The 19,866-nt window shown below is 42.9% G+C and overlaps 1 protein-coding gene across 7 annotated transcripts in view; it reads left to right on the top strand.

Moving 5' to 3' along the window:
* Positions 1-18,663, top strand: part of ncor2 (nuclear receptor corepressor 2) — a 101,585-nt gene extending 82,922 nt beyond the window's left edge. For 5 of the 7 annotated variants that reach the window (XM_059336321.1, XM_059336327.1, XM_059336323.1 and 2 more), the window contains 18 exons: positions 2,399-2,549; positions 3,047-3,196; positions 3,333-3,425; positions 4,277-4,834; positions 4,949-5,152; positions 5,491-5,742; positions 6,334-6,486; positions 6,584-6,868; positions 6,971-7,145; positions 7,263-7,645; positions 10,370-10,500; positions 10,637-10,815; positions 11,687-11,812; positions 12,171-12,313; positions 12,419-12,472; positions 13,930-14,127; positions 15,269-15,448; positions 15,575-18,663. In XM_059336321.1, coding sequence (XP_059192304.1) covers positions 2,399-2,549; positions 3,047-3,196; positions 3,333-3,425; positions 4,277-4,834; positions 4,949-5,152; positions 5,491-5,742; positions 6,334-6,486; positions 6,584-6,868; positions 6,971-7,145; positions 7,263-7,645; positions 10,370-10,500; positions 10,637-10,815; positions 11,687-11,812; positions 12,171-12,313; positions 12,419-12,472; positions 13,930-14,127; positions 15,269-15,448; positions 15,575-15,774 — 3,615 coding nt within the window. In that variant the 3' untranslated portion in view covers positions 15,775-18,663. The remainder of the gene's footprint in view (positions 1-2,398; positions 2,550-3,046; positions 3,197-3,332; positions 3,426-4,276; positions 4,835-4,948; positions 5,153-5,490; positions 5,743-6,333; positions 6,487-6,583; positions 6,869-6,970; positions 7,146-7,262; positions 7,646-10,369; positions 10,501-10,636; positions 10,816-11,686; positions 11,813-12,170; positions 12,314-12,418; positions 12,473-13,929; positions 14,128-15,268; positions 15,449-15,574) is intronic. The other 2 variants (XM_059336322.1, XM_059336328.1) reach the window with 1 other exon arrangement.
* The last annotated feature ends 1,203 nt before the right edge of the window (positions 18,664-19,866 follow it).

Here is a 19,866-nt window from a genome sequence, read left to right on the forward strand (position 1 = left end):
TGGCAAACAGCTCTCTTCCTCTTTATTTGAAGAACCTCTGAACAACCTCTGGAATTGATTTAATAAGTCAATTTAAAAATGATCCACTATAAATGAGCCTTTATCTAGGAGAAACTCAATATATAAGTAATAATATACATAATATATAATAAGATATTTGGCTCAGTGTTTCCCCTCAGATCCCCGTGCAGGAGTGGCAGGTTTATGTATTTTGTTTTGAGGCTGACGGATGTAATAGTGAACTGAAACTGGTTCTGTGTAAAGGTTCATGATAGTGGCAGCTAATATGGCTTCCACACAGTTGATCCACATTTGGAATTTTTCATTACCCCTTTCCTTTTTTTAATGAACAACACTACTAGTGGACCAAATCGATTCTGTCATTTGGCCCATTTAAAGCCATCAAACTGGCAGCCTTGTGTAACTGGGCTTTGATTTGTGTACTTATGATGAAAGAGAGAGCAGCAGATCTGTTTAGACGTCATGAGGCAGACCAAATGCTGTGGCTGCTGGATTTCCCTGCTGCTGTGACATAACCGCAGCTCTGAGTGGCCCTGTCACCGTAGCAACAGGTACACACTGTACCGCGTCTGTTCCCTCTTTTATTTATCTATTTACTCTATACTCGGGCTAAACCCAGTCATTGATATGCTCACTATAATATCGCATCCAACTGGCGTACAAGAGAAAACGAGCGCTGACGGGGCTCTTATCCGCCATGATGGATTAGTAGGGAGACAGCAATGAAGGATAATCAGTGCTGTTGTAGTGGGACAGCTCATTTGTTTGTTTAGCTTGAAGCTAGATCAGCACCCAGATATGGAAATGTTACACTCTCTAATGACGAAGACGAGGGCTACTTCAGTCAATGCCATGTGATCCTGTTAACATAATCCCCCCCCTTACACAGAACCCGACTAATCTGGCCTCCAACCTATAGCAGTCTCTTCTTGGAAAACCTGCAACCAATAGACATGAAATGTGATCTCAGGCACTACTGCGTCTCCTACTCAACCACCCACCCCCGCTCTGAAACAGTGTCGAAATATGACTCATTCTCGGGGTACGAGTGATGTGACTCAAGGTTTTATCAAAGCCTGCTGTCATCTATTGTTGCACCTCCGCTTCTTCAGAGAGTACTACTTTGTATTTCACAGCTGTGTTTGTTTTGTTTGTTTATTTTTATATTTATTTGGATCGCTGTTATCTGCCATTAGTGGAACAAGCTCTCTTTCTGGGGCACAAACAATTCAAGAAACAGAATACAAGTTTTGAATCACAAGATGCATTACAGTTTGCTCCAGTTACATCCAAGTCAACAATCCTGGAAAGAAAAACAAAGATTTGCACTGTGGCTCATTAAAGGGGACATGTTGTGCTTATTATCAGGATCATGTTTGAGTTTCTATAAGAACATGTTCACATGCTTTAATGTAAAAAAAGAAAAAAAAAAAAAAAAAAAAAAGAGTTTTTCCTCACACTTGCCATGGCTGCTGCACCTCTATTCCCAGTCTGTCTGACACGGGCTGTTGTAGCGCCTGTCTCTTTAAGCACTACCTCCGTGAAAAAGCCCAGTCTGCTCTGATTGGTCAGCATTTCAGTGTCCTCTGCATCTGTGCTCTTCTGTCATGCAGTTGGGACATGACTATAAAGGCACTGTAGCAGCACCACCTGCCGTTAAAAGTCACAAAATAAAGCTTCTAGACCAAAAACGATGTTCCTGTAGGAGTGTGATCCAAAATTAGGGAGAAATTAACAACATTGGCAACCAAGATTACAGATTTCCCTGGCGTTAGCATGTAGCTACTGTAGTGACGTGCCTGGAGCATGCAGTAGAAATAAATGTTGGAAAGGAGTGTTCAGAAAGTCTGAGGTTTCTACTCAGCGATAACTTTAACATACATTATTTAACACTTTGGCATTATATTATATTATATATATGACAGAAAATAAGGAAAAGCTTAATAGGTTCAGTTTAAAAGCCCTCCAAAGGTGTTTTCTGAACTAATTTTATGTCTTTATAACAAACATTAATTAATAGCTACTATATAGCATTCGTTGTGGGCTTTGTAATGTCTATTCATTACATGATAGTGCTTAACCCTAATAAAGGCTATACAACAGAATTGACCATTTAGTGTAATCTCTTTGATATTGTTGTTTGTTGCTGTCACTGAATTTTATAGTTTCCCTCCTAGAGTTCAATTTCCTGAGGCTGACTTGTTTGAGTGCATTGTACAAACCTGTTAGAAGTGCTACATTACCCTGTTTTTGCTGAGAATGAGATTTGATTTCATGGGACTTTGTAAATGGCCTGTAAATGTTGTCTACTGATTGTCAAGGCCATCTCCTATACGCTACAATTTGTCATATAAACTTTGGCATCTCTTTGCCACAGGGGACACCGGCTGATGTGCTGTATAAGGGAACCATAACCCGTCTGATCACAGAGGACAGCGCCAGCCGAGCTGAGAGGGAACGTGATGAGGCACTGTCTAAAGGCCATGTGCTCTACGAGGGCATCAGTGGGCACATTCTCACATACGACCGTAAGTACATCAACAGCGCTGCGGTGTATTTTATGCCAAGGACAACAATTACTTTGATTTTAAGTCAGATTAGGCACAAGCTCAACAAATTCTATGGCTTCCATTGGGTTAGAACTGCGAATTAAATACTGCATCTGAAGTCTTAATGCAAATTTTTACGTCTCATTAACCATTTGTCCTTTCACTTTTTACTGCATTTTGAAGTAAAAGTCTCAAGAAAAAGTTGATGAATTATGAAGTAGCAAATATTTAACTCCCAAGACTGCCGTATCCGCTGTTGGCCTCTCCTTTGATAATAAACCTCTCTCCCATTAGTTTTCACTTTGGTTAGATGGTCAAGGTGACTTGTTTTGTTTCTTCTGCCATGCATAGCCTAAACCACCAACTTCTGATAAAACTCAGCTGTAGCTTTGTCACGCCCAACCAGTTGATCGAAACGGGCCTGAATTCGGATTTCTTATTGTTTACCTATATATTGTGACATCCGTCATTTGCAGGCCCACCTTCACAGACCCCTAAAGATGAGGGCCGAGGCCCCGGGCAGTCTGGGGAAATCATGGGCCTCAAGCGTCCTTATGACATAATGGAGGGAGGCATCTCTAGAGGACTGCCTATGAGGGATTCACTGTCTGCTGCCAACTGTGAAGGTAAGCGAACCTGTCACTTCCATAAAAGGCTACTGCATAAAATCATGTCTCACCCTCGTTTAATTACATGCAGCTCTCTCATTTTTGATGAAATCATTTAGTCTTACATGTCACTACTCCTCTCTTCATACCTCAGGTCTGATTGTTCGAGCCATGCCTCATGATAGGGACAGTCCCCACCACACACCTTACAAGGATGCTCATCACATCCGTGGCTCCATCTCTCAAGGTAGGATGACGCCTCAATACAAAACACAAGCACATGATTTTCTGTTCTTTTTCTAATTGTATTCATCGCAAATCTAATTCCCATTCCCTTCTACTGGGGCACAGGTTTTTTCCAACTGTGCTGTGTTTCTATTAAAAACCTTAACATCATCATTTATGTCTAAATCTAATCTCCTCTGGCTAAATGTACATTAAAGAAGAGTCTAAATGCACTGTGTTTTTTGATGACGGGAGAAAAGAAACAGACTGACTCTATTTTACCAACCACAGTTTAGGGGGTGAAGTATGCATGGTTATATTCATAGCAGATCAAAGCGACACAATAGGACTGAGAGAGGTCTTAAAGATGTTACAGCAGATTAATTCTTTGAGCTGAAAGTGCTTGCAAGATAATGCTTTTTAATGTCGTCTGTAGTCTCTGGTTGCATTATGTGTTTTTCCTGAAGGTACTTGCTAGATGTGCTCTCACTTCATCAGACTGTACTCTCAGTGCTCACTCAGCAGAGCTGCAGCGAAAGATAGCTTTCCTTTTTTTTCTTTCAAGAAACAGATTGTGCCAGCTTACCCGCTGGCAGGAGTACTTTCATGTTGATATTCGTATTTATCAATCCGATAGCCGTAAAGTCAGATAACCATCTTGTCTCATCTTGCCCAGAGATGGTATTGGATGAAGCTTCTCTCAGGACCCCTGCTGGTTCGGCTGAGCTGATATAATGCGATCAGGACTTTTCTTTCTGCTGCCTGTCTTTATTTCTCAGTTCCCTTCTTTCTAAATTATGAAGAAAATTGAAACATGCTGCCCACTTTTGCTTGAAGAAACATAAGGTCGACAAGATTCTAATGTGATTTTAGGTATACCTCGTCATCTGGACCCTCAGGATGGCTACCTGAGGAGGGAGGCTAAGCAGATGAAGAGAGAGGGCTCCCCACCCCGCGGTCCCAGTTCACTTTCAGACCCAATGAAGGGCAGAGAGGCCATGGTGCCTACGGTAAAGGAGGGTGGTCGCTCCATCCACCTCATTCCCAGGGAGGAGCTCAGACAGACAGCCAAGGAGGGCATTCAGGGAACACCCATGAAGCAGGAGGCAGCTGGTTCAGGGAAACGTCACGATGTCCTCTCAATCATAGCCAGCGCACCACGTTCCTACCACAATGCACCCTCCCACATGGACATGCGTGCTGAGAGGGGCCGATACGAAGAGGCACCGAAAGGGCGCCCCAGCGCAGTGGTCAGTACGGCAAGCCCTATCGCTCGCTCTTCTCCCCTTACACTGGGGCCAGAGCAGGGAGGCAAGGCCCATCATAGTCCAGTTGGCTACGAGGACAAAAGCGCCTTAAGGAACCCTTACCCTGGGCCTTCGCACCGTGGCTCCCCTCTGTCCAGGGAGGCAAGCCAAAGGCAGCATGATGGTGGGTAAATCTAAGACAATCAAGACAGCTAAGATACGTTAAAAGAAGATCATTTAACCGTAACCCTACCAATGTATTTGAACCCCTTTTGTTTCCTTGTTGTTTTTACTCCAGGTTCCAGTAAGAATCCGCCTCAGGAGCGCAAAGCCACACCGACCCCCAGGGAAATGAGTGCCACCAAATCACCACTCCCAGGTGTTCCAGATCAGCAGACCTATGAGCGTCTGCTGCAGGGTCTCGGGGCTGCAGACGTGTATCGTCAAATCCCCATAGCCTTCGATCCTGCGGCGCTGCCCCGTGGCATCCCCATTGACCCAGGTATAGCCACGGTCGAGTTCAATTACCAAAAGAATTATCAGAACACGTTCCCTCTCAGGCGATTCCAGTTGTTTTGACCTGTTCAGACCTCTGTGAAATTGAGGTTAGCTTAAGCTATGCTGGGATTTATGTGAATTTGCTCTTATATTTATCATAAAGGCATTGAGACCGGTTTTGTTGGGGCAGTTAAAGTGCAGTTGTCCCTATCCCTAACCCTATCAAAAAAGAGGAGGGGGACTGGAAACATCTGTGTGGCCTGCCATCATTTTGATTTGTGATGTAGCCTGATATCAATGACAGGCATTTCCTGACAGAAGTTTCTTCCTCTTCATACAAAGCAGCCTACTACTTGCCTCGCCACCTAGCGCCCAACCCGGCGTACCCTCATCCCTACCCCTACCTCATCCGTGGCTTTCCTGATACTGCGGCCCTGGAAAACCGCCAGACGCTGCTCAACGACTACATCACCTCCCAGCAGATGCACCAGTGGCCTGCAGCTGCTGCCATGGCCGCCCAGCGCTCGGACCTGCTGAGGGGCCTTACTCCACGTGACCAACCCCTGCCTCTGCCCTACTCTGCAGCCCCACGTGGTAAGGCAAAGGCTATTTTCGACAGAACAACCGTAAGCTCTGAGCGATACCTACAGATGGAGCTTGTTGAGAGCTCCTTCAATTACTAAACAACAGCTAGGTTATGTTTTCTGAATCATTCAGTAATAGAATAAACTCTAAACTGAAACATTCATGGCCTACTTAACCTTGTAGCTCGCACTGCAAGCTAAAGATAAAGAATCCACAAGGATTTCTGTATTGCATTTTCATTTTTGATCTGATTTTTTTAAATCTTAAGCTCCATGTTGCATGCCAAGCTTTGGAGATATTTGTCTGGCAAACACAAGTTGTAAGCAATCAACTGGTGTGTTGCATCAAGCAGCAGTAAGTTAAAGGTAATTAGAAGCTGCTGGAGGAGGAAACATTATGAATAATGTCATGGTTGGTTGTCATCACTGTCATTTTCCTTTTTATATTGGCAAAACATCAAATACATCAACAGCAGTTATTGATGTAGATCAGTATGAGAACTCAGTGTTAAACTTTATTTACCTGTTATCCTTTAAACCAAAACACATCTGGACTAGCGATCGGGGTTTTCTTCACCCTTCCCTCGTTTCTTTCCCCTAGGGATCATCGATCTTTCTCAGGTGCCACACTTACCTGTCCTGGTCCCTCCCTCTGCAGGGGCAGCTGGCTCCCCAATGGATCGCATCACCTACATCCCCGGGGGAAGCACCACCTTCCCTGGCAGGCCTTACAACACCTCCCCCATCTCACCTGGTACAATTTAGTTCACACAAGCAAAGTCACATACAGATGAAATATGTATGTATGTCTTATTGTTTTTATAATCTTTTCTTTTTTACTTTCTGCACAGTTGGGTCCTCGCACATGAACAAGATGCAAGGTGCATCCTCAGAGCGCGAGCGTGAAAGAGACCGCGAACGTGACAGAGAGAGGGAGAGGGACCGGGAAAGAGACAGAGAGCGGGAGAGAGAGAGGGAGCGTGAACGTGACAGAGAGAGAGATCGGGAAAGGGAGCGGGAGAGGGATCGGGAGAGAGAAAGGGACCGGGACAGGGAGAGAGACAGAGATAGAGAGCGTGACAGAGAGAAGGGTGGCTCTCTTGGAAACGTGGAGCACGCCCCCATCTGGCGACCAGGTACAGAGAAATTCTTAAAAGTAGCATACTGACAGCACAAATGTAGTTTGAGGAAAGAGTAATGCTCTTGTGAAATTAACTGGATGCGTTTGTGCCTCTCAGGTACAGAACACAGCTTGGCGAGCAGTAGCAGCAGCAGTGTGCGACCTTCCTCCCAGCCATATAGCCACCAGCACTCCCCAGTGTCCCCTCGCACCCAGGAGAACGTGCAGCAGAGGCCAAGTGTCCTGCACAACACTGGAGGCAAGAGTCTTTCTGTCAGCGACTCTGTGTTTCGGTAAGCTGCATTTTAGTCCCGTTTTTTGCACAACAGGTATATTTCCCTGAGCTCATTTCTCACAGGAGAACATTTGGATTGTCTTGTTTACTAAGCATGTTTTATTTGGCCTGCCAGGTCCATGTCCTCAGGGTCGTCCCGCTACCAAGGTTACCCTGGCCACCTCCAGAGGACAGGTGTGCCCCCTGAGGCCTACCCACCTGCCATGGACTCAAGTGTAGCCAAAGAGCAGAGTCGCGACGGAGGCAAAAACAGGAGCGGTCTACCCAAACACGTGCAGGATCAGCACGGGCCCTCCAGTAAATCTGACCCCAAGCTGTCCTGCCCCAGCCCAGGAGTAATGTACCCAGGTTCCTATCCCTCGGTCTCAGGCCGGCCCCAGCACCTGCTGCCTCCCCAGTCGGATAACCAGCCTGGCCGTGGAGAAAGCGGTACACCTAGTAGGGAAAAGACTCAAAACAAACCGATGTCCATTCAGGAACAAGAGCTCCGAGCACTCGGTAAGACCACCATGACTGCGGCCAACTTCATAAACGCGATTATTATGCGTCAAATTTCTTGTGAAACGGGGATGGCAGAGACGGGCTCGATTGTTGCCAGCAGCGCCACTGATGGTAAGACGCTCTGGATCCCAGGGTCCCCCTCATCACCCAGACCCTCCCCCGTCAGTCTGTGGCCTATTGCACGCTGTGGTGGTTGGCATTATCAAATCAGCCCAATTCATTTACATTTTTTTCCTTCAGTGCTATACTTTTTGCTTTATTTTCCGGTTTTATAATTAGTTTTTCTTTACAGACTTAAAGACCACCAAGGGTGCCCTCTGGAAAACTAAACCTCTAGCCAGTCCTGATTGGGCCTGACTGGCTGAGAATAAATGAAGGGCAGTTTACAACCCTGATGGAGCATTGATAAAATCTTAATGGTCAACACATTTAATTTTCCATGAAGAAGATCCTAGGTGTCCTTTAAGGTGTCATTTTAAGACGGCTAAAGATGGTGGGACATTAAGGCAGAACATCCTTTGCTGCTTATTTTCATTTTCTTTTCGTAGAGGATGTGACTTGAATTTAACATGTGGCACCCCTCCTCCCTCCCATTCGGCTGCTTACTTTAAACAGAATATTTTACCACATGAAAGTGGGCATGACGAGAATATTTTAGACACTTGAAAAGGCATTTCACTGCAGGAGGCTTTTTTATCCCATGTTAAATTAGACTGCCTTTAATTCAAACACTTTATTCACTTTATACATGCAGTGGCTGTACTTCACTACTGCATGTCTTTACTGTAAAATACCCATAGAGCTATTTGAAACACATTGTGCTGGGCACTACTTTGGACAATGACTTCATAGAACCCAGATGACTAGAGGAGAACAGAGAATTGGTGTGACAGTCCCTTTCATTAAATGTCATTGAAAGCCTTACCAACCACCAAACTGACTCCCTGGGGTCCCAGAGAGCACCGGTGTTGCACGTGGACGTGGAAAAGACTTTCAGCCATCCAGGGGGAGGGGGGTACTGCAGCTTCTGCCCCCCCAAAATCTCTGCATGTTCCTATTTATGGCTCACTGTAATTTATGCTGATTTTTTTGGTTTATTTTTTTTCCACACATGCCAAACACTCAACACATCTCTCTCAATCAAGCCTCTGGGAGTTTGTCCGTCATTTGGAATGTGATTTCTGTTTTGTTGTTTTCTGCTGTAGAGCAATGTGTCACGTGTGTATATATTACAAGCCTGTAGGGCAAGTGACAACTGCATGCTGAGTTCAAATGAGTGTTGTGGGTTTAAAAAAAACCTCTTGTGTGTACAGAAGTCAACAGGAAGCATGCCTCTTAAACTGACAAAGCTGCCAGAGAGACTTATTGACAGGACAGCATCACCTTGATGTTGTTTTCAGCAGACAGGACCATGAGGGAAAGGCAGGCTATTGTAGGCTTTTGTTGTAATTGCACCAGAGTCTTTTCTGTCGTTGCTAGCTAACAACAATAACCACAACATCCTGTCCCTCTGGGGGACTCGTCCTCCCTGGGAGTGCGTACTGTCATTCCCGCTCCCCGCACTCAACTTACATCATCCACTCTTGAGATACTCTAGTGCAAGAGTTGTGTAAGAAAACACATAGTGAGACATGGAGCAGGAGGGGGAAAAAGTCTCCCACAATGCTTCAACAATAGTTTTATATATTCATGGCTAAGCATGAATAGGTCCATCTGGAGTTAAAGGGACAGTTCATCCCAAAATAAAAACTAGATATTTTATTTATCCATCTTGATAGTTTTGGTGTGAGTTGTTGACTGTCAAAACTAATTAAAGATGCTTGTGATGCTCAAAGCCTCAAAAAATACAAGCCTTATTCTGAAAAAAAAAAAAAAAAAAAAACCCATTACAAAGAATTCATACACTTTTATATACATAGCAAAGGGGTGCCCCCTGTGTGTACCATTTACACAGCTTCCGAATTTCTTTGGAATCAGGGTTGTACATTAGAAAAATGTTTTTTAAAAATGTCTCTTTCCAAAAATCAAGATAATCTTTGTTATGAGCGGTTTCATGTAGGAACTATTTTCTTTCTAGTACAGTTCCCACATGAAACTGTTCATTACAAGGTATGTGCATTATTCTGATTTTTGGAAAAAGACATTGCTGTTGATTTTTTCAGTTGTATTTTTGGGCATTTTGAGCACCACAAGCTGAGTGCCATCTAGTCCCATTGTGTTACCAGACAGTAAATGCATTTGTATTGTTCTTGTCTCTAAGACATTACCTTTTCTTTCTGTTCAGTGCGGAAACATCAGTTCATCAGTTCAAAAGTGGCTTTCTGTGACTTCTTCATTTTTGAGTCACTGATGCAAAACCAGTCAATTTTAGCATCATTTCTGGTCAGAGCTAGGCTTGATTGGCCTGTATGCAAAGAGTTCATTATAAAAAATTAAGACATCTGAAGTAGCTTGTCACACACACTGTCATGTAGCTTTTTTTGTTGGAAAGCTTTGAGCTTTCATGTACAGATGCTACATGAAATGTTTAAATTGCACATCCACCATAAGTCCTGATGGATGGACAGACATTTCTGAATTATGCACGTCCTCATTAGCACATTTTAGGGATCTTAAACTGTGTCTCCATGGACTAAAAAACTGACTTTTGCCAATGTGTGGATGTGATTTTTGTTTCTCTGTATGTGTGCGTGCATGGGTGTATGTGTGTCTTTTCAACAGCTCAACAGAAGATGGAGCCACTCGGTCTGTACCGTCCTCCGTCTCAGGAGAGACTGTCTCCAGGCCAACAGCCCCCGTCCCCCTGCGTTAAAGGCAGCCAGAGGGTGGTCACCCTGGCACAGCACATCAGTGTAAGTTCACTCAACCACTGCATTACAACAATAACAAACAATATTCATATTTTGATATTTTTCTGAGACCTAAGTGGTGAACTTATAGGTGTTTTAATGTTGCCTTACTGACGGGAATGTGTCTTTACATATATAGGAGGTGATAACTAAAGACTACACCAGGCAGAGCCAGCAGCAGCAGCAGGGCTACCACGGCTCTCCTGTCCTGGACTTGACCCGTCCACCTAGTGCCTCCCAGCCCCCACCCACTTCACAGGAGTCTGCCCAAGGGTCCCGATATCCAGAGGGCCTTGGCGGAGAACGTAACAGAGACCGGTAGGAATCACTGGTCAATCTGGAACAACAGATATATCTGTTAACACTGTTATAATGCCATAAATCATAAAAAAAAAAAGTTATTTATTTTTTTGGAAAAAAATTGGATTACATCTGTATATACAACATTTTTCAAACCCCAACAAATGTTACTAATATTAAATGAATGGCCTATAATAAAAATAGAGGCTTCACATGCTCCTCTATTTGCAACCGCTCCTGTCCTCTCCTCTCTGCTCTGTGTAGAAAGCCTGCAGTTCGGGCATAGTTTCACCAAACTTTTATCACATGACTGTTTTTACATTACATTACATTACATTACATTACATGTCATTTAGCAGACGCTTTTGTCCAAAGCGACTTACAATAAGTGCATTCAACCTGATGGTACTAGACATAGACCATAGGAATCAAGTAAGTACATAACTTTAAGAGCTAACTGTCATCGCTAAAGGAGTGCTATATGTTAAGGAAGAAAAGAAGAGAAAAGAATAAGAGCTTTTTTTTTTTTTTTGCCTCCACTTAGTCATTTATGGCTTCCAAGTGGCTTTGAGGAGCATAAAATCTAATGTTTTTTACAGGATCTCGTTAGTGCTCACAGTTTATTTCTGGCGAAAATGTAGTAAAAAAAGTAATTTTGATAATCACTATTTTATGCTTAGATTTGTTTTGTTTTTTCTAATGGAAGCATTGGTCATACATTATCTGTTCAAGGACTGTCACAAATATGAAAACCTGAAGATAAATAAATATTTTTTGTTTTGTTTATTTTTCTGGCGATTTAAAAAAAGAAAGAAAAAGAAAATTTTCAAACGGGCTGCGTTGTGGGTAATTCATGCTGTAAAAGTGTCTGTCTTTGTATTTTCTGCAGGTCTCCTCCTCAGTCCAAGACATCACCCGTTTCAAATGATGGCATAGAACCAGTGTCTCCTGCTGGAGCCGGCTCTGAACCTGAGGTCCAGGGAGGAATCTCCTACTCCGATCAGGGAGAGTCAGGGTAAGCTAAGAAACTATGTTTTATACTGGTATTTTGTTTATGATGGTCATTGTGTGTACGGTATATTATTTTTGCATAAGCAGGGCTGCAATTAATGATTTGTAACATTTGTTTTATCATTGTTGCAGCCCTGCAAATACTTTCAGCACATTTGCTGATAATAACCTGCAAATGCTGCTTGGATGTCTGTTACTGAATTTAAATGCATTCAAAAGCAGTGCAGACCTTTACATATCAATATATTGTATGTAAACATCCATACTACACTTCGTATGTTATACTAATGGAGTATATTACTGGAACATCACAGGGCTTGGTAAGTGTGTTTGTTAACCCGGCTCTCCTTCCCCTCCTGCAGAATGGGCTCCCGTTCTCCTCCCAATGCCTCCCAGCCTCCGGCTTTCTTCAGCAAGATGACCGAGAACAACTCTGAAATCATGAAGTTAAAGAAACAGGAGATGATCAAGAAGATGGCGGTGGTGGGAAATGAGGGTGATTTCAGTAAGTGTGACCTCACATTTCAAAATAGTTTTCAAAAGAAAACTTTTGGTGTGATTATATAAAGAGAATGGACTTTTTAAAAAGGAGCTCTGTTTACACTTTCAGACGCTGGTCAGCCAGGAACAGAGATCTTCAATATGCCAGCGTCTACAACTGCAGGTACCCTTTCTAAACCTCATCAATTATTAAATTGATTTAACATAAGAAGACAGCGTGTCTCATGACACAGCAGTGGATGTATGTTGAGGGTCAAAACAAGCATACATATGGTGGTAATGGAGCAGAATTGTGTTAGTGGCTTTACTTGGAGGTTAAGTCTGCATCATCCTCCAAACAAAAAATAATTTTGACGTGTTTGCAGTGTTGCTGTTAACACTGTGAAATATAGAAATAAAAACACAATGCAACTGTAGGATGACAAAATCGAAACACACCAGTCAAATGACAGTTTACTAGCAATATCCTGTTGACCAATCGCAGGCAGCAATGTTCAGAGTGAAAGCACAATGACAGTGAAAAAATGTTCAAACCAGATTCAATTCAGGTTTGTTTTCATGGCGTGAACAGGAATATTTTTAATTTTAAATTAAAGTATAATCCTGGACTTTACAAGATGGATTGTTAGTGGCAGAGCATTACCTACCAGAAAGAAGAGTGCCTTGGCTGACAGTTTTTGGAGCTCCCCAACTAGTGATCAGAGGCAAATCAGCGTTGGCTCGGTGCTCGCTCCCGTGAGCAAGATCACCATGTGTTAACTGTTAAAAGACGCTCGCCAAGGGGCTGACCGATGCAGCGCCAACTCATTGCAGATGTCTAGCATGCTACATGTCTCGATCTGCCGGAGAGTTTGTCGGGGAGCCACAGTCAATGAGACACTCGTTGAGAGAAGAAATATTGAGCGTCATGGTGGTGTGTCAGAGAGAAAGAGAGGGAGAAAGATGGACGATTGTACACAACGTTTCTGCTGTAGGCCTAATTAATCGGGTCCACCCCATCCTGCTCACCACTATATATACTCATTAGCGATTTAAGATCCTGTTGTGTGCCGCCGGTCAGTCATGTAGTGTTAAAACCACAATGACTTTAAGATTCCTGATCATTAGACAGCAAGCGATCGGACGACTTTGAAAGCTGCGAGGAGTGAACTTCTCATAAACTACTGTCCTTTTGCCTTCTTTACTAAACTGCTTGTGTTTACACTAGAGCTGTTGTGAAAGATGTACAGAAATCTTACAAGGTCCTGTGTGGCTGTGAAAGGTGTTTACACAGGAAATGAACTTGACCTGCGTTCCCAGACGAGCAAAACTGCTGGTGTACTTATCACATAGGATGCTTTGGAGAGGCCTTAAGGGAAATTCATCCTCTTATCAACCCTGTGCAGCCTCTGGGCACTACTAACATACACTATGTAGTTCCCACAAATACCACTTCTTTCTAGTGTTTTTGCTCTTTTTTTTGTCTCTCCTGATATAAATGACTGCTGTGTTTCTGTCAGTACTCTCTCTCTTCATCTTGACGCTGTATCAGCAGCTTCATGCCCTTTCTTCCTGTCTGATTCCACTGTCTGTACAGTCCCTTTCTCCCTCTAACTTGTTAAACACTCCTGCCTTTCACAGGACCTGTGAGTGTCCGCAGCCATCCGCCTCCAGAGACACCTGGAAACTCGATAGGCCTGGAGGCCATTATAAGAAAGGCCTTGATGGGCAACTACAACGAGTCTGAGGAGCGCTCTCCATCCAACGCAGCTAACCCGATGGGTTCAGGTGTGTCTGCTGGAATGGCTGACGGACGCCCTGAAGACTTTTTCTCACAAGGTGCGACATCCTCAGACACTTTCGCATTTTATCTGTTTTCTTCACACTAATATACAGTGAGGTGCAGTTTCAGGCTTTGAGTTTAACCTTCAAGGCACTGTCTGGGTTTGTATCAAGTCTTTTATTGTCCTATAACTGATCTGACATCATCAGACAGGGATCTCTTTGCTTTTCAGAATGCAAACATAACGTTACATTTTTCTTGAAGCACCATAATCTGCCTGAGGAAATCCTTTTTTTTTACTTTAAGACCACATTTTAGAATCTGGCTTGGCTATTATTTAAGCTTCCCCTCATAAACATTACCGGTTAATTCTTTAAATCTTCTGTGTCAGACAATAATTTATTAGAATTGTTCAATAAAGTATATCATAATATGCAATGGGAGAAGATCACTCAGCTCTCTACTTAAGTCAGAGTAGTAATACCACACGAAGAAATACTCAAGAAAAAAACCTGCATTTAAAATGTTATTTAAAAGTAGCATCAAAATATATTTATAAGTAAAATAGTGCAGGATGTGACATACGGATATCAGTTGTTTTATTGTAGTCTGTTTGATGTTGAGTGGTAGAAAATGATAAATTGCACATTTAAATGACCAAAAGTAGTCATTATGCCTTATTGATATAATAGTAATTATCTTTTCATTATATTGGAATATTAAATGGTAAATAGACTGCACTTATATAGTGCTTTTCTCGTCTTTGCGGCCACTGGTGGGACTTACTCACCTATTCAGACACACCACAGACCTTCAGATCAGTGGGTGATCGATCTACCAACTGAGCTGCCCCATTTTTTTTATTACTCTGATCTGACTCAAGCTGTCTGATAATTGTAGTTAAATCAGAAGTACAATAGTTGCCTCTTACATGTAGTTGAGTAGATTTATAAAGTAGCATTAAATATAGATTACTATATACACAAGTAAAGTTGTACTTAAGTACTATAGTTTAGTACTTTCCACAACTGATTTTATGCACATAGCAGAAAACAGTACTACCTGGGGATGAAAGCCCACCACTGTACACTACGGGCAAAACAAATGCAGTTAGTAGTTGTCTGAGAGGACAGACAGGGTCCAATCAGCAGCTCAGAGTTGTTCCACTGTAGGTTTAAGCTTGGTCTCTGTTTGCAGGTGGGGGAAAGTCCTCAAAGGGCAGTGGGCGCTCTAATGGGCGGAAAGCCAAATCTCCAGGACCAGGCATGTCAGGGGGGGAGAGACCATCCTCTGTGTCCTCAGTTCACTCTGAGGGAGACTGCAACAGACGAACTCCTCTTACCAACCGAGTGTGGGAGGATCGGCCTTCATCCACAGGTAGAAAGAAAGAAAATTGATTAACTATAAGCTGACTCGATGAAGTTGTCTTCTGTAGTGGTTGTCTGGAAAAATGTCAAATTAATAAAACGTTTTATAACAATTCTGTCCCTCTGCTTATTGCAGGTTCGACTCCAACTCCCTTCCCATGTAACCCGCTGATAATGCGTTTCCCAAGCGGGACGGTGTCCGCTCCCTCTCCCTCCTCCGGCCAACTTGGGGGCCAGCAGGGCCCGGGGCCAGGACCCGGACAGGGCCGGTCCTGGGAGGAGGAGCCCAAGCCTCTGCTCATGTCCCAGTACGAGACCCTGTCTGACAGCGAGTGACCCCCAAGCCTATCGTACCACAAGACCCGCTAACATTCAACCAACTCTGTGCTGCTGAAGCCACACACACACACACACACACACACACACACACACACACACACACACACACACACACACCTCTGCTGGGGCATCTGCAAACCTACCCGCACCATTCCACTCTGCATTTCCTCCGTCAAGCAAGGATCGTGTCCTTTCACACACCTGAAACGCCAAGCAGCGGCGAGCTGAGACACTGCTGCTCCGTGTGTGCGTGTGTGTATGTTTGCACTTACGTGTTATGCATTCACTCCAGGACTACTCAAAAGGACAAATCACTTTTTTTTTTTTTTTTTTTTTTTACTTTACTACTTTTCCTCACTGGCCTTATCAATATAGACACATTGACCTGCACCTTTTGGGTGCACCGCTCTAATGTGCTAACACTTGTGTGGAAGGGACTCCGAGGTCGTGTCTTTGTTGTCGGTCAGGTCAGGGAGCCTGATGACGGCTGCTATTGTGACAGATTTTGGAGCGCAGATCTGACCTGAGAGCAGCCGCGGCCCCTCACAGCGAGGACCCTCTCACGTTTCTCACGGTGAACTCCAGGTGCAGGCGGCCTGTGCACTGCTACCACTACAAGAACACGTGCGAAGGAGGGGGCGAGGAGAATCAACATGTTTTTTTCTTTTTACTTTTCTTGGTTCAGTTCTTTCTTTTTCTCCTTTTAAATTCAGTCCAGTCCTGTGTTTGGAACGTGAGCTGAGACCTTTAGTACATTTTGATGGTGAACTTTTGATGGTGTCATTTGTTGTCTATTATCTGCAATGATGTATCTTTTTTGGGGGCGGGGGGCAAAGATTGTTATGCGGGGAGGGTCATATCATTGGTTTACAGGGTAAACATGCTGTTGCTGATGTCGTCATATATTAAGGGGGTGGGAGGTGGGGGGGGTTCTGAGGAACGGCGAAGGCCTGTTGACTTCAGGCATCCATGTGGGGAGATGATTTGCCAGATGGATGGCACTGAAACAAGTGACACTTTCTCACTGTTTTTATATTAATCATGTCTGTGTTTGTTGAAACAGTTTTTGGATATTAAGCACTTAGTTGTCAGTCTGTTCACAATGGCATTTTTAAGGATCTGTGTTTCCTGGGGCAGGTGAAAAAATGGACTCAAGAACAGCATAGAAATCCCACTGTGGAGGTATCCTTTAACACCTATCTGTTTATTTTGGTCCCACCACCGATTTAGTCTTTCTCGCTCCCACACTCAAAGCGACAATCACATTTTAGTGAACGACGATGAAGCCGCTTCGAGCAGGTGCAGACCAACCTTAAAGCTGCTTAAAGGCAAACTCCTCAGCATCACTTGGGAGTTTGCTCGCATTAATGAGGTGACAAATAAAGCCATCTTTCTATGACACTTGGTCCATGGCGGTGTCAGTTTCAGCTTGCCCGCTAGAATCCCGTCTAGGAGCTGTTGTGACGGTCCGACCTCTGACCTTTTACTGCCTAGAGGAGGAGCTGTGACGCCAACTCCTCATCCAGGCAGATTTTGTACAGTTATGAGATATTCCTAGTGTTAAGTGCCATTTATTTTACATATACAGTACTGAAGTTACCAAGTGACGCACAATTTTTCTTTTTGACCCCCATGACAGGGTTTATACTGTCCACGCAGGGAAATCTGAAAACAAAATGAAACGTCCTCTTTAAAAAAAACAACTAAAAAAAACTTTAAAAAAACCAAACATTTCGTGTGCATTTTTTTCTTTGCTTCCAAATCCATCACAGCCTTAGATTTTAACTGGTTCATTAGACGACAGCTTACCTGGGCCTGCATCAAGTTTTCTCCACCATGAGACCTATGACATACTTCAAGTGTACTTCATTTCACCTCATGTTTGTACCGTTCAGAGGAAGTCGAGGGGGAAGGCATTCAAAAGCATTCTGGTAGTTTTATATAAGTTGACATGTCACAGTTTTCTGCAGTATTTTAAAGGTCACCCTCTGTGTAAATGATGTGAAATGTTCCCAGCTTGTGACTTTGTGCACCCAGGGACAAATGCTGTCCTCTGACCGAAAGCTCTGAGGCGATGGCTGAGACCTTGTTTGGTGGTTTAGAAAGACTTACCTCTCTATATCTAGTTCATTTTGTCACGGTGGATTATCACAAACATGACTGTTATAGGACTACCTCCTCTCCCTCCTTCACCCTACCTGTCAATGGTGACCACACCTCCTCAGCCATGTTTTAGGTCTGATTTTTTTAATTTTTTTTTTATTATCAAGACTGATTGAGGGTTTGTAATTTTCATCAGGCAAGGTAAATATACAGCCAGGCTCTCTGTGTGTATTTCATTTATCCATTGATGAAATTTAAGAATGTGATGGTAAACAGACAAAGCCATATCCAGCTGTTCCCTAAACCGATGACGGACTAATACGTTGTTTTTAAAAAGTATACTGAAATGAATTTTAACGTGCATTCATTTTGTTATTGTTCTCACAAGTTTGTTTTGATTTTTCAATCATGTCCCAAATCTTAAAGTAATCATTCAAAACGTGAAAAGACAAAGTTGATTTCTGATGTGTTCCCTGGACTCTCTAAGTGGGGGTGGGGGGGGATTGACATATACAGTACATTGTTCAACCATTTTGTGCATAATGATTTTTTTTTTTTTATTATAACCCACTGTATAATAGCAAGGATTGTATATAAAACTGAAGAGATGTAAATATTTATGTGGCTTGCTTCAAGGTTGGTATTACAAAAAATAAAAAATAAAAGAAATATTCACATGGTTAAATTCTACATGCCCACCAGCAAGCTTTGTGGATAGCAGTGTAAAAATGAAAAACAAAAAAGACACTGCCTTAATGTTTAAATAAAAAGCTTATTGCCATTCATGGTCTCAGAGTCATGTTATGTATTGCTCTGTGTTTGTATTGGATTTCGGTGTTTGTTGCTCACCTTAATTGGTTCATTTTGCCCTGCGGGGATGTTTGACAGGCCTAAAGTAATGACGGTAAAATTCCACCAGGGGGCAGTAGACGCATATTATATGACATACACTATATAGAGTTATATATTGAATGTGTTTGACACAGAAATGTAGAGGATATACTTCATCACTTATAATTTTGCATAGATTGAATAAAATAAAATGATAACATACAGCCCTGACCCTTGTTAATGCTGCACTTACTCATGGCTACGTGCAGAGCTGTTGGTAGTGGTTGTGTGACTGCTGCTCAGCTGCTCCTGATCTGGTCTCCTGTGATCTTCTGTACTGTCACTCAGCTTGTATGAAGGTCAAACTGCATGTCTGTTATGATCCCCTCCTTACATAACTCCCATGTGCTCTACAAGGTGACAATTTTATGAAATTAAAACTGAAATCAGCCATCCTTTCTCAGTTTACCACCAAAGTATACCCCAAACCACAGAAGTATATAGTTCTGTTTCCTCCAAAAGTCTCTTTCCTCACTGTCTTTGGATAGGATGTTACAGTGCTGAATAGGGACAAAAGCTTTAGTCCACAAAGCATACTTTTTCTTTTTACTTGTACTGCAGCTGCCCTTACAAAGTACACATTGTTGCAGGCAATATGTATACAATTGGGACATACTACTTCATCATGACATGGTGCCTTGAACTTTGACCCTCTGGCTCATGTTGCACAGAGGACTGTAGGTCAGAATGCATGTTACCATGTTATAAAATGTGACTGAAGACACCCCAGTATTTTTTGGCACATTACATTTTATACTATAGACTAGGACTATACAGTAGTGTTCAAAATAACAGCAGTGCAATGTGACTAAACAGATTAATCCAGGTTTTTAGTATATCATGGATCAGTTCAAGTCCATGGACCCTTTCAACTAATTGCCCAATTGCACAGCCTTAAGAGCATGCATATAATGAATGCTGGGTCTTGTTGGTTTTCTGAGAATCTGCTGCACCTACTGGTACCTTGTTTGCCATGTAGCAATAAAAAATATATACTGAAAACCTGAATTAATCTGGTTAGTCACATTGGACTGCTATTATTTTCAACACTACTGTATATTTTTCTTCAATACTAAATATTATGGTAGCATGGCT

This window comes from Centropristis striata, chromosome 7 (genome assembly GCF_030273125.1).
Source record: "Centropristis striata isolate RG_2023a ecotype Rhode Island chromosome 7, C.striata_1.0, whole genome shotgun sequence".
Lineage (NCBI taxonomy): Eukaryota > Metazoa > Chordata > Actinopteri > Perciformes > Serranidae > Centropristis > Centropristis striata.